The 15649-nt window shown below is 36.2% G+C and overlaps 2 protein-coding genes across 5 annotated transcripts in view; one reads left to right on the forward strand and one right to left on the reverse strand.

The window, feature by feature from the left end:
* Positions 1-336: 336 nt before the first annotated feature.
* LOC132114129 (glutaredoxin domain-containing cysteine-rich protein 1-like) lies at positions 337-4051 on the reverse strand. Its single transcript, XM_059522256.1, has 4 exons — positions 3581-4051; positions 1516-1755; positions 1340-1405; positions 337-516 (listed from the first exon to the last, which is right to left on the reverse strand). The coding sequence occupies exons 1-4, from the start codon at positions 3968-3970 to the stop codon at positions 337-339; spliced, it is 876 nt and encodes a 291-aa protein (XP_059378239.1). The 5' UTR covers positions 3971-4051.
* Positions 4052-11368: 7317 nt separating this feature from the next.
* Positions 11369-15649, forward strand: part of LOC132113762 (probable phospholipid-transporting ATPase IA) — a 127334-nt gene continuing 123053 nt past the window's right edge. For all 4 annotated transcript variants that reach the window (XR_009425202.1, XM_059521737.1, XM_059521738.1 and 1 more), the window contains exon 1: positions 11369-11681. Coding sequence is in view for 3 of the 4 variants with exons in the window: in XM_059521737.1 (XP_059377720.1) it covers positions 11633-11681 (49 nt within the window). In the remaining variant the exon portion in view is untranslated. The remainder of the gene's footprint in view (positions 11682-15649) is intronic.

The following is a 15649-nucleotide window of genomic DNA, read 5'->3' on the forward strand; positions in this document are numbered from 1 at the left end:
ATCAACCTTGTAATTGAACTGAAAAGCGATATCATTCGTATACAGATATTAGGTCATCTTCTTTTGATGAATTATTAAATGTAACAGCAGTGTCCATGCTGTCCGTAATGTTGCCAGACATCTGTTGGCATGTGACAAAAAGCCTAACACTATAATAAATGATCATCATCAAATAACAAATATGGTAAAAACTACATCTGGAGACATGTAATTGAGTTTTCTAAAAAAAACGGTTTATTCATAAATAACAGTTATTTTTGCAGCTCTTGATTTATACATGGCTTGTGAGTTTGGAGGGGGTGCTGGGAAGGGGTTTGCAGGCACTTGAAGAGGACCTTAATGAGAACAGCTGGAGCAGGGCTGGAGACCGTTCTCGTTGCAAGCTGTGCACTTCAGGGCTTTGAAGGAGTCGGTGAAGCAGTTGCGAAACACAGACATTTTGCTGCCATGGCACATAGGACACGGGACAAAGGCAAATCCCCCACACGTCTGGCAAGTGTCAGGATGCTGAACCCTCTACCATCAGACAGAGAGACAGAGAAGAATGTGAGTGGATTTGAAGGAAATACCTGACCCGTGTGCAGATTCTCTTTGAGATACAACTGAGTAATGCATTATTTATTTTAGGTTTTTTTAAAGACTGCAAGTTTTACTCTATCTATTATTTTGGGCTGTTCTGCACAATGTAAATGTAAATACACAATAAAATTTGAGTTGCTATTATTTCTTGAAATTGTAATTTTTTTTCTTTTCTAGAAAGCATTTGCAATTGTTGATGGGACCCAACTTGCAAATTGTCAACGCGAGGTTTTATGAATTTGCCGAAATGTAAAATAGTTACAAATTTGCCATAAGATTGTCTAGAAATTGTGGACATTCACTATGTTTGAGAAACCACTGTATAGCAAATTGTGCCTGCCAAATGCATAAATGTAAATAACATTAATCACTGATAAACAATGTTGTTTATGTGTAAAGAACTATACTGAACTGTAATAAACATTTCCCTTTTGTAAATGGTTGTGTTTTCTTTGACAGAATAAACTGAGAATAAACCAGTTTGGACTGTCTTTACTTTAGCAATTGGATCCAATATAGAAAAACATTTTTATATAGACTATTGGCTTATACTGTACTGAAAAGTGAATGTTCTTTCTTGACATTTATAATTCAAAGAAGAAACTTCAACATCTGTGGAATCTTTTCTGTGCTAAAAAAAAAGGTCTTTATGGTGGAAAAGGGTTCTGATTCAAATGTTTTTCACACTATGAAAAAAAGTTTATTTCAGGAGCTGTTCTTCTGACAAAAAGCTCAGTTTGGAACCTTGAAATATTATTACCTCTATTTTGTTGAGGAGATCCTGAAGCTCCCCTAATTCATTCATTGCAAGTATTTTCTCTGCACCCTGAATGTACAAAATGTGCAAATCATTGTTCAGATTTCAAGCACTAGCATAATGACATTCAATATGGATGAATTTTGAAACAGCTGTGAAGCAATTGTTTGACCACTGACCCCTAGGTAGTGTCCATCAATGAAGACCACAGGCAGTGAGGGAGGTTCACCCACTCGCTTGCAGCGTGTCTCCAGTTCCTTCCCATATTCACTGTCCAAAGCGATGTTCTTCTCTATGAACTTCATCCTGTGGTTCTGAAAGATCTTTCGGACCAGTTCACATCGCTCAAATGTAGTCCTGACCACTCGAAAACTGGTAGTGTAGATTACAATTCGCCCGAACTCTGGAGTCAGTTGTGGCTGAGAGGGCCAAAGAAAACATTGAAATCTGCTGTTAGATGAGAGAGGCTCTCTTTCATAGTGTTCAATCTAATCATGAAACATCTCGCTTCCATCCGAGAGATAGAAAATACATTTGCCTGAGTAAAAAATCAGAATAATATCCTTAATCTTAAAAGCACAGGTTTACCTGTAATTAAAAAAAACAAAACAAAATAAAACTATATTTTAGCTTTCTAGTCTGTGTTTGTACAAGGTTTGCAGCAGCTTTTGCAGGGAACATGAGGATGCATCTATTGATTTTGTGAGTCACTGTTCTTGAGATTGACCTTCAGCATCCTTTCTTAGAAGACCAGCTCTCATGAAGTGCAAAGGTGTTTTTCTTTGCAAAGAACAAAAATAGACTAAACCTTCACACATTTTGAAGTGAGAATAACCTGCAACTGTCGAATGCAGCTGTAGCATATAGTTACGTAATGGTTTGGTTTATGTGGTCTTATAAGAAACTTATAAATGTTTCTAGTTTAAGAAAATTGTACTAATCCTTAAATTCCCATAAGAATGACTGCAAACCTAGTGCAAATACTGTAGCATAATAAGCCAGGTGTTAACATGAGTCAGCTGTTAAGATTAAAGAATGACGTGCAAATAAAACCTGCAGTAATGCAATTATTGTGCACTTATTGTCAGACTAATGATTCTCAACATCCTTTTCTGACATCACATAGCAGCTCATAAAAAGTTTATATATTTGTTATATTGATAATCTGACCCATGCTGACAAAGGTGGTGATGGCTTTTGTTTAGTGTTTAGTGTTGTGGGAGCAGAAAATACAGTGCATTAAACAGACACTTTGGGACCATTTCAATGTTAGAACTGTTCTCAGAACTGACATTTTTGCAGCTAACAGGTAATGATGATTGCATTGACTGAACTTTGATAACATTCTGGCAAAGTTCTCTCGAAGTTCTGAACTAACATTCTTATAAGTTACTGTATACAGTAACATTAATAGAACATTGGTTCAAACTTATCTGGTATTTTATAATTTTTTAAAAATGTTTGCACAAATCAGAAATAAGATTTTCAGAACGTCAGGAGAAAGAATTTTATTTCAATCTCACTCACAAAACTTGCAAATTAAAAATAAATAAATAAATATATATATATATATATACATATATATACAGTATATATATATGTATATATATATATATACAATATATGTATATATATATATATATATATATATTTTTTTTTTTTTTTTTTTAATTTGCAAGTTTTGTGAGTGAGATTCTTTTGAAGTGAAATTCTTTCTCCTGTCTCAGTTTCCTTGCCCCTTATGGGCTCCGTGGTTGTTTGATTGACATCATGTATTACATTATTGAAATAATGACCTTATATAGTTTTTATTGGTCTGTCTAATCCCTATTTACCTTTTGTTAAAAAAAGTTACAGAATTACATCTGATATCAGGCAAAAGCTGTCAGCAACTTTCTCAGTGCTCAACTACCAATCAGAGGTCCTGAGAATACATTAAGATGATTAACTTAACCAAAACACTTAAAGAAATGCATCATTAATCTTTAATCGTGCAGTGATCTTGCTCAGCGGGACATCTCGTTTGTCTGGCCCAAGCCTGAGAGAAGAGATCAGGCTTTGTAACCATTAGCAGCTGAGAAAGGAGGCTCTGACCCTGTTAAGGACACAAAGCTTCTGAGCAGCTGTCAGTATTAAAGTAAGTCTGATCATGTTAATGTCAGTTTTTCAATACATTCTGATGTACTGACATCCACTGTCAAGTATTAAAGTTTTTAAATTTAAAACTGACCCTAAGAGACTTACCCCATTGTTTTTAGCCAAATTATTAAAGAGTATTTGGCCAGCGCTGACTTTGTGCTTGACTCCTCGGACCGTCCCATTATTACTGAGAATATTCACTCTTTTGGTTCTCAACACTTTATCTCTTCCTCCTGCAAACATCAGCAAGTCATCAGGCTCACTTCCACTGTCATCCAACTCCGACCCCAAGTATCTACACAGGTGGCCGTTCGTGGATGGAGTGCTGGTCCGGTCTGCCTCAGAGCTACTGGTGCAGTCTGAATCCAGGGAATCAGACGGCCCTTCATCCTTAAACATCTCTTTCAAAACACGCCCGCTGTTCCCTGAGGCCACCCGGAATCTCACCCTCCTCTGCCTCTTTCCATCCTCCGGTGTCAACAAAGCCTCCTTCATCGCGTTGACTTACATGGTCCAAAAAGAAAAGTTGATTTTAAATCCCTCAGTTTCATTGCTGGACGGAAAGAATTAGCCCCGGTTTGGTTCCATGATTCCCCTGGAGCCCACGCACAGCACACAGACCTGGAAAGAAGCTGATCTGCGAGTTACCATCAGCTCCACCACCAGTGTTCCTGTACATGTTAATAATGCATGAGGCCTTGCCATGGTTACTGAGAAAACGGACCATGAAGAAACTGATAGTCTTTTTAATAATTTATCATGTCAGATTTTTTTTTTTCTATGAATAACCTTGACTCACAGAAAGTTTGTAACCAAAAGTTATTTGCAACATTTAGGTTTTAAAAAAAAACATAAATAATGCTGTCATCTTTCATTTTCCAAACCTGTTTTATGGACAAAAAAATACACACAAATATTCCATGGTAGAAAGCAGGTTTGACTTGAGGGTTAGTAAGTAACTTACTATTTTTGTTGAGACAAATTTTTTACATATGGTTTGAGAGATTCATCACTCTGAATGGGCACGTGCGCACTCAGATTTCTGAGCCAAGTAGATTTTGAATGCCGCCTCCAAATGACAAAAAAAGCTGAATAATATATTTTTATATTTGATACAATTACACCGGTGTGATTAGATCGCTCAGTGCCGCACATCATCAGCTGCTAAATTAAAATCTGCGCTCGCACTTTGGCTGGCGCTGAGCCAGAGACAGACGCATTAGTACAGAGCTGCATTATAACCAATCACACACGATTCTGTTGAGCTTATCAATTGAATAGCCAATCAAAAACGTTCAGATGAGTCATCGCTGAAACACGGTGTTTTGTTCTCTTGCTCGCTGACTGAATTATCTGGCAAATTCTCTCATCAGAAACAACAAAGTGCAGATGTGCGTGAGTGCCTGAACTCTGGCTAGACTAAATACAAATGTTATTTGACAATGTAAATGTTATTTACCCTCTGTAAAATTACAATATTGTTATTAAATTAAAATGCAGTTAAAAACAATTAAAAATGCAGAGTCGTATTAAAATTTTTATGACATGACACCCATATCTGGTACTAAAGTAGAAGTCGGGGGTTTATGGCTACTGGATTATTATGGTTCCTTTTATGGATTAGGCTACTGTTTGTCTACTTTGCCCATCACCATTTATTGATCAAATAACAATCTATAAAGGTGCAAAACGCATTTACTTAGGCTACACATATTTGAGAATTAAGATATTCCCTGTATTTAACACGTTTGGAAATATTTCGAATAAACAGGGAAAAAATAAATCATGCAGTGCTATCACGGCTGCTGTGTGTCACATCATGACAAGCATGATTCACCCCTCCACCCCACTCATGAGTGCATGATGCACCTGGCTGCTGCGCTTGTGGTTCTCAGTGCATCAGAGTTTCTTAATGCACCTCAGCTGCATGCCCCTAAAAGGATTCCGCATGCTCTGCATGCAACCACCTACTGTGCTTGTGCATGAGGGGAAATGGAGTTCAACTCTCATTGGCTGGCATTTGCACCCATCCGCCCTCCAGTGGGGCTGCAGGTAGCACTGCAGCTGTTCTGTGACTACAATGGCCCTGCAGAAGTCATATTGCATGCCGGCCCAGTTGATGGAAATGGAATAGGCCTATATTATAAATTAATTGGAACTAAGCCTTAAAGCAGGCTTATCTTTTTAAGTGAGTATTCTTACAGAAAACAAAAATGACAGACATATTTCCGCTTATTATTATCAATGTTGAAAACAGTTGCTGCAATTTGTGTGTGTGTGTGTGTTTGTAATAAATACACCCCTGTTCAAAAGAATTGTATGTATGCAACTGACTAAATTATGGTCTGTGGCTGTGATGTAAGGACTTTTCTAAGACAAAACATCCCACCCAAACTTCCTCTTTTATTTTGAAGTACAACAACACAGGAAAGAAAGCTGCACTCCTCAACCATTTTCATCTTAAGGGCTAATTACAGTTTTTTAACTCCATATTTTTTCTGAAGCGTCACAAAATGGCAGTTTCATTACAAAATCATGGCAAATACCAGACAAACATCTTGCAATGGCTTCTTTCTCACTTATCATGCTGATCTGTCAGTTCTTCTCTCAGTCATTCCCCTAAAGGAGTTATCTGAGTTAAACATGCAGTCACATCAGATGCTCTTTGCATTTTAAACAGTAGCATGAGAAGAACCAAACGGCTTAACACAAAGACTCTGCATAATTTAGATGCTGCAAATCATCCTGCATGTATGCATCCAGTGAGCCTGATAAATATTGAGCTACATTTCTCTTTGAACTTCAACAAATCATCTGTTTCTAGCCGCATGCCAATATACTCAGACGGCGGTGTCTGTTTTATTCCAGGGCTTTTTCAGTTTGATCTTTCACTAAATGATGTCACGTCAGAGCTTGTGATTGTCAGTGTGAGTGATCAGTGCTCAAGGCTGATCGTGTCTGTTCTTAATATTCCTGGGTCAACATCCTTGTTGGCATGAAACAACAAAGCTAATGAACCAGTCAGGCTGGTTGTGGTTAGAATCCGGGTTGGCATATGATCGTTTGACAGAAATTTTACTCTAGGATCAACAAAGGACACTGACATAAGAATGTATACTTGACAAAATAAATTTAGCTTCTAAGAGCTCTTATTTATGGAGGATACTTCAACAAGAATGATTTGAAAGAAAAACTGCTTTTATTTTATTTATTATAACCTACAATAGGTTTACAGAATATATTGTAACAGCTTCATTTTAAACTAAGTGTTACAATCAAGGAAATTCCACTTTGCACATTTTCTAAAAACTTAAAATATATCAATTATGTGAATTTAATTATCTTAAATTCCGTTTTTATATTGATCTCTGTTCTCTGCACTGCTGTCACCACCATCACACCAAGCATTTTAGAAAATAATAATCTCCAAGAAAGGAATATTCATGCATGATTCATAAATATTAAGTCAATGATCACCATGAGTCATGGAGATGATTGACCCAACCATCCCATCATTTAAAGAACAAAGAAGATATATATAATTCAATTTTGTTTACAGTGACTTAAGGAATTAATTTGGCTTAAATCCCATGATTAAAAGGGGTATTTCAGGTGATTTATACATATACATCAGCACTTTATAAGATGATTATGGAGGACTGTATGACTGATTAAGAAGTGGTAAATATGGTTTAATATTACTTTAATTGAAAAGGTGTTCTCAGGAAAATCAAAATGTGGGGGTTTCACTGATAGTCATACTCCAGCAGAGGGCAGAGTCTGATTTTACTGATCAATGAATTGCAATAATCTCTACTGTTCAGATCAGATCTGTTTCCTCAAGTGCACTAACTAAATCAACATAAATCAATTAATTTATACAAAAAAAGTTTTTTTAAGTAGAAATAACTCTAACAGTTGCAGGTTACCACTTTTTAAAGGTAGTAAGTTTAACTCCAAGACTGCAGCAATATTGGCCAGCACTCATAAGCAATTTAATGACTGTACATTTATTACTTAAAATATATTTATTTGCTTTATTACAGTCTATTTTGGACCCATACATGTCCTTGTGCAATATGTTCAGACAAACATGCAGGGTTTTAATTAGATTCCTCAGGCAATATCTATTAAGCCCACTGTCTTTTTTTTTTTACCCATGTTATAGCTTCCCAGAATCCTCTGCTATTGTAAGCAGATCCAAGGATTCTAAGGGGATCTTTCTGATCATATCGGCTGATAGGCTGCCATGGTGCCATCTGACTGTTGACGGACAGGTGTTGCTGTCAGTACTCTTCTTCATGACCCTTTCGGCCTGAGTTTTTAGTCTGAAACACAACCTATTATTTTATTAGTTCTCATTTTGAACTCATTTTCATGCCATCCATTGAAACCTATAATCTCAATCGCAAATATTCTTCCAAAAAGAATCAACATGCTGCTTATAAATACATGCATAGGGCATTGTTGAATATTTCATGGTCCCAACCACATGCAGTGAATCTAATCTGTCAATAAGTAGATCACACTCATTAGCCTGCAGCCAGTGCAGATATTGTGTGGCCTAAGTGTTCTGATGAGCGGCCGGCTCATTTATCACAGAGATGGCCTCTGACCACTGCTTGGAGCGCAGAAGATTCTCTGCCCTTTTTAGTGGAGAGTGAGATGTCACTCTGTTGCTTTATAGCAAAAAGGATTGAACTTTTGTGCATGCAGGAGATATGAATGAGTCATGATGTTCTGATGTGTTGAACAGTATTTTTTTTACTGAATTACAAATATATAAACAATATGTTAGAGGAAAATAAACAATATTACACAAAGGCATGAGAGATGAAGCCGGTGCAGTCTTAATAGGTTTTTTTTTTTTTTTACTATAAAATACTAAAAGCTTTATTTCCTGACAATGGATATGGAATTTAGCCAAATAAATAAATAGTATGCATATGAACTAAACAGAATCCTACAACAAATATGTCACTCCAAAATGGCAATTCTGTCATCATTTACAACCCGAATTCCGGAAAAGTTGGGACGTTTTTTAAATTTTAATAAAATGAAAACTAAAAGACTTTCAAATCACATGAGCCAATATTTTATTCACAATAGAACATAGATAACATAGCAAATGTTTAAACTGAGAAAGTTTACAATTTTATGCACAAAATGAGCTCATTTCAATTTTGATTTCTGCTACAGGTCTCAAAATAGTTGGGACGGGGCATGTTTACCATGGTGTAGCATCTCCTTTTCTTTTCAAAACAGTTTGAAGACGTCTGGGCATTGAGGCTAAGAGTTGCTGGAGTTTTGCTGTTGGAATTTGGTCCCATTCTTGCCTTATATAGATTTCCAGCTGCTGAAGAGTTCGTGGTCGTCTTTGACGTAGTTTTCGTTTAATGATGCGCCAAATGTTCTCTATAGGTGAAAGATCTGGACTGCAGGCAGGCCAGGTTAGCACCCGGACTCTTCTACGACGAAGCCATGCTGTTGTTATAGCTGCAGTATGTGGTTTTGCATTGTCCTGCTGAAATAAACAAGGCCTACCCTGAAATAGACGTTGTTTGGAGGGAAGCATATGTTGCTCTAAAACCTTTATATACCTTTCAGCATTCACAGAGCCTTCCAAAACATGCAAGCTGCCCATACCGTATGCACTTATGCACCCCCATACCATCAGAGATGCTGGCTTTTGAACTGAACGCTGATAACATGCTGGAAGGTCTCCCTCCTCTTTAGCCCGGAGGACACGGCGTCCGTGATTTCCAACAAGAATGTCAAATTTGGACTCGTCTGACCATAAAACGCTATTCCACTTTGAAATAGTGCGTTTTAAATGAGCCTTGGCCCACAGGACACGACGGCGCTTCTGGACCATGTTCACATATGGCTTCCTTTTTGCATGATAGAGCTTTAGTTGACATCTGCTGATGGCACGGCGGATTGTGTTTACCGACAGTGGTTTCTGAAAGTATTCCTGGGCCCATTTAGTAATGTCATTGACACAATCATGCCGATGAGTGATGCAGTGTCGACTGAGAGCCCGAAGACCACGGGCATCCAATAAAGGTCTCCGGCCTTGTCCCTTACGCACAGAGATTTCTCCAGTTTCTCTGAATCTTTTGATGATGTTATGCACTGTAGATGATGAGATTTGCAAAGCCTTTGCAATTTGACGTTGAGGAACATTGTTTTTAAAGTTTTCCACAATTTTTTTATGCAGTCTTTCACAGATTGGAGAGCCTCTGCCCATCTTTACTTCTGAGAGACTCTGCTTCTCTAAGACAAAGCTTTTATAGCTAATCATGTTACAGACCTGATATCAATTAACTTAATTAATCACTAGATGTTTTCCCAGCTGAATCTTTTCAAAACTGCTTGCTTTTTTAGCCATTTGTTGCCCCCGTGCCAACTTTTTTGAGACCTGTAGCAGGCATTAAATTTTAAATGAGCTAATTAAGTGGATAAAAGTGTAAAATTTCTCAGTTTAAACATTTGCTACGTTATCTATGTTCTATTGTGAATAAAATATTTGCTCATGTGATTTGAAATTCCTTTCGTTTTCATTTTATTAAAATTTAAAAAACGTCCCAACTTTTCCGGAATTCGGGTTGTACTCGAAAAGGATGTAAAAGCATAAACATATGCATTATAAGTAATAAGCGTCACCTATATAGCTCATGCTCTATTCCAAGCCTTCTGAAGATACACATTAAATTTTAGGAGTTAAAGCAGGTTACATAATGGCCACCTTTTATTTTTCAGGTGAAATATCAATTTAAGAAGAGAAAATTTGAAATGGGAAGTAGCATTTTTAGATTATTTAGATTATATTATTTTATTTTATATAATTGTTTATAAATGTACAGTTTTAATACACATTTTTACATAGGCTATTATATGCAGCATTTATACCAGATGTTCGTCTGATTATTTTTGATCAGCACAGATGGAGGATGGGAACAAGGCTGGACATTAATGTGTGTTCGACAGAATTCAAATAACAATATTGATCTATTTATATCTGTCTGTGAATGAGAGCGCGCGTGTCTGTGTGTGTATTGAGAGAATGAGTCATTATTTAGACTGATATGTGCTCAAAGATAAAAGCGCCGCGCACGTAATCAAAGACTCAGGCATCTTGTCACTGTTGCTAGGCAACCTCAGGAGCAGAGCAACCGTGCAGGGAAAGAAAACCAGAAAATGTTATTATTTGTGGGTTAAATTTTCATATATCTAATATTATTAATATAATGAAAGATACTAAGATAACATTAAAAATGTATGTGTGTGCAGTATTCAGACTTAACCAATTACAAAATAAAGGCCGAAAATATGTCAATATGTCCATAAAATTTGTCTAATTATAATAACATCAATAATATTAATAGCAGTTGGCCTGAAGACGAACGTGAAACAGGAATGGAGAATATCGTCCATCAACATGTGGATTGCTGAGAGCAAACCCTCAGCATATCAGCAAAGCCATAATGTTTTCCGGCTGAAGGGTAAAACGAGAGGCCATTGCAGAGTCGTGATTGCTTCAGGGCCTAAAATAAAGAAATAGTGGGCTGTCATTGTCTCTGCAATGCAATCCCCCTTCGAAACAATAACTGCAGCGAGGGAATCTCCAGCAGACCTTTTTAACGCCGAGATCATATTAGGGGAAAATATTTTGGCTTAGTTTTTATTTAGCAGAGGACAAATAATACTGTGTATACCTGGAGATCTGATTTTATTTGGATTTAAAGAAATATTATTTCTATAAGAAATGTATGTTTTTTAGAGTGTGAACGACCAGATTGTATGCGATATATTGGGACTAGACCCCCCTCTAAGCTCTTAGTTGGTACGGTCCAATTTGTGAAGCGGCAGGGCTCGTTCACATTCCGCGTTTCAACCGCTTCTTCATTCTTGCGCATGCTGCGGAGATTTGGCGTTCAGTTCCGCGCGCTGATGCTGGAGCGAGCTTATTATGAGGGCGGAACTATCGGTGTTCATCAACAACAACATGAATGCTAACGCTAAATAAATGGTTACCGGTCACGGGAAGTGGGGGAAAGCTACTTTGGTGACGGTTACCGGCGCTCAAAATCTTTAGACGGGTGAAGAGAGAAACGCAACGCGGAGTTTTATGCATTAAGTTTGACAGGTGGACATATGCCGCCCGTTCAGAGAACTATGTCGGATCTCCGGACTCGTGCTGAAGGTAAGACACGTTTGTAGCTCGGATTTGTGACAAACTGTACCTGTCATCTTGAGTGCCGTTACATCTGCACATGTCTTTCTCGTGCTCGACAACTGTTGCGAGAGCACTTAAAGCAGATTGCATTGGGCTTCATTGCGTGATTCCAGCTCGCAAAGAAGTTGTTTCACAGTAGCAGTTCAGACAGTGCGCAGCATTTGATGCATATATGTTCTCGATAGGACATTTACACATATATTAATTCCATATTTAGACTGTCATAAACTTTCATTTAATTCATTTGCTATGTTATGTATGGTATGTATGTATGTATGTATGTGTGTGTGTGTGTGTGTTATATATATATATATATATATATAAATAAATTAAATTAATGCAATGCATTTAGCAGACGCTATCCAAAGCGACTTACAGTGCATACAGGCTATCAATTTTGACCTATCATGTGCCTATATGTCAAACTAGTTCTTTTATGTTGTTATCATGAGCTATTTCCTTGCTCTCCTTGTCATATAAACATGTCTTCACAATGCAAATAACTCATATGCATTTAAATAAACGCAGGTGGCGGTGAATTGAATTTTGATTCTTCTCAGTGTTTCGAATCTTTTGAGTCCTTAACTAAAAAAAAAAATTCGGTTATTCGAAGCTTTTGAATGTCTTGTGACCCTTTTTGCAGTGTTTACGCTAGAGCTGTAATCGGGCCTTAAAAGTTAGGCCCGACAGGATAAATATTTATAAGCTGTTAGTACTTCTCACCTCACAAAATAAGACAAAAGTGTTCCAAACATTTAATTTTGCAGTCAAATTTATTATTTAAAATTACTTTCATAACAGGTTGGAAAGGAGCATAACGGGGTGGAACGGAGTATAACAGGGTGAAACATGAACAGGTTCTAACGGTGGACAAGCTTTCCGTCATTGTCCTTCATGGTTACCCATCGGTTATGTGTGGAACTGCAGCTATATTATAAAAAAACAAATAATAATAAATAAATAATAATAATTATAAAAGTAATTCTACACAGTATCTTATTTGTGTGTGTGTGTGTGTGTGTGTGTGTGTATATATATATATATATATAAATAAATTAAATTAATGCAATGCATTTAGCAGACGCTATCCAAAGCGACTTACAGTGCATACAGGCTATCAATTTTGACCTATCATGTGCCTATATGTCAAACTAGTTCTTTTATGTTGTTATCATGAGCTATTTCCTTGCTCTCCTTGTCATATAAACATGTCTTCACAATGCCAATAACTCATATGCATTTAAATAAACGCAGGTGGCGGTGAATTGAATTTTGATTCTTCTCAGTGTTTCGAATCTTTTGAGTCCTTAACTAAAAAAAAGAATTCGGTTATTCGAAGCTTTTGAATGTCTTGTGACCCTTTTTGCAGTGTTTACGCTAGAGCTGTAATCGGGCCTTAAAAGTTAGGCCCGACAGGACCCGAGCCCGACAAGTACATTTTTATTGACAGCTTTTTTTAAAGCCCGAACCCGTTTACAGCCCAACATTATTTAAATGTGCGCATGCACACAACTCTTTTGCCTTTTGTCAATAATGAGTCATTTATACATTTTAACATAATTTATTCATAACTAACGTAGACTAGACCACTTGGAAGTTGAAATAAAGAAATAAAATAAGTCCTCTGTGACATCGTAACATCTCAGCATTCTAGACATAGGCTCATTTAACCTATAAATAGACCAACGCACCAATAAAAACTAGTAATTTTTAACAAATTAAATTAAGATAAATTTTACATTAAGATGGGTATTTGGCAATAACGAAATCAAGATAAAGGCTCCGCCGGATTTGCTTCGCACTAGCAGATATTTAGTAAAAAAATAATGCCATTTTTACAAAACATTAGCGTGCACTGTTAGACTTTTTATCGTATTTTTGCAGTAACTTACTGGCAGCACTATTGCCAGTAAGTTACTGTAAGTTCCCCTTTACAGTAGCTTACCTGTAAATGTGTTTTACGGTAAGATGCCCTTACCGCAATTTAATTTTACAGTAAGATGCCCTTACCGCAATTTAATTTTACAGGAAGATGCCCTTACCGGGATTAAATTTTACAGGAAGATGCCCTTACCGTGATTTAATTTTACAGTATGATTCCCTTACTGCAATTTAATTTTACAGTATATTAGTCATTTTATTGTAATTTATTTTACAATATTTTAATATTTATATTTTACATTAATGCTATTGAATTTAACAAATTCCAAAAAAGTTACTTGAGTCCATGTACATCAACATATTGTTTATTGTGCTTTTTTGTCAAACAAAATATTTTATTTTAAACAAATCATCTAATTAAAACAAAACTAAGTTACAAAACAAAACAAAATAAAAAAAAATTCACAATAAAAATACACTTCAAAAAAGTTCCAAACTTCCACTCCTCCAATCACAGCAGATCACTGGTGTCAGGTGGCATCAATTCCTTTCTGCATATGGGAAGTAGAGAGAGAAACAGGGAGAAAGGGGAAAGAAAGAAAGAAAGAAAGAAAGAAAGAAAGAAAGAAAGAAAGAGAAAGAAAACAAAAGAAAACAAAACAATTACATCCTTGGAGTAACACACTCACACAGCAAGTTCTACAGATTGTAGCACCAGCACCAGATTTGGTAGCACCGCACATGTGATATGAATTTTACATGTTTTGTCTCTAAGAAATGCACAGGTCCCCATTGACTTCCATAGTATTTAATTTTTTCATACCATAGAATTCAAAGGACTATTTGGTTACCAACATTTTTCAAAATATAATCTTTTATGTTCAACAGACTAAATAAATTCATTCAGGTTTGGAACAACATAAGAGTGAGTAAATTACAGAATTTTTATTTCTTTAAAGCTTTCTCTTCTTTTTGGCAAAGGAATTACACGATTCTCGTAAAAATTTGGAAAGATTGTCAAGTTTTTTAAATGCACATAATAGACAATCAGTAAGTGTACACTATGCAACTATCGCTTTACATTTTCCTATATTAAAAATAGCAGAACTGTGATCCTTTCACCTAATTATCATTCTCACCTTTCTCAATCTGTCTCCACCTTTCACTTTAAAAGGTTATATTATTTGCTTTTCTATTGGTGTGTAGTTCACAGTTATGTTTTTACCTTGATTTAATTTCTTAACAGAGCTTTTTCTTTAAATATTACTTGTACTTCTACTTATGGAGATTTAGTAGTCCACTGCCACCTATTATCCCAAGAGTGCCAGTCGAATCAACAAGTCCACTTGTCCAGAGCACTTACTACTCAGCTTTGTAGAGGTTTGGGGGGAGCTATTGGGTCAAGAGCAGTGAGTGATTCTCTTTGTCTTTTGTTGTTTGATTGCAATGGCCAACAGCATCAGTATACTGTATATAGGCTACTGTTACTTTAAGACCGAATGCACAGATCCAAAATAATTACTGACATGCATCCAATTTTTTGTTTCTGCTCCGTTTATTATTATTATTATTATTATAAATGTTGTTGTTGTTGTTTTTTATTGGAGAAAATGCTTCTATTAAAATTAACATCCAGTGTGTGAAATGAGAATGATTTTATGATTTTCATCTGCAGAACAAGATGGAAAAAAACTATAAAACATTATCATATGACATTTTAATAGGCCTAAAACATTAATACAATATGCATATAGCCCTATGAGTAATACAAGTTGTGGACACAATGACAAAGGCAATGATTACAACTTAATTGTATTATAGAAATCTGTCTTCTTCATTTACAGTAGCACTACTGCTTTTGCGTAAACAGTAAAGTACTGTAAATGACCATATACAGTAAGTTAATGTAAAATTCATACAAAATACCCACAATGCAGTGTATATTACAGTAGTTTACCGTAAATAATATAAATGGTATTTTACTGAGCTTTTTTGCGGTTTTTTTAAGTTACTGTAATTATGGCAAAGCCTAACAGTGTAAATACTCTGTCCCC

This window comes from Carassius carassius, chromosome 33 (assembly GCF_963082965.1).
Source record: "Carassius carassius chromosome 33, fCarCar2.1, whole genome shotgun sequence".
Lineage (NCBI taxonomy): Eukaryota > Metazoa > Chordata > Actinopteri > Cypriniformes > Cyprinidae > Carassius > Carassius carassius.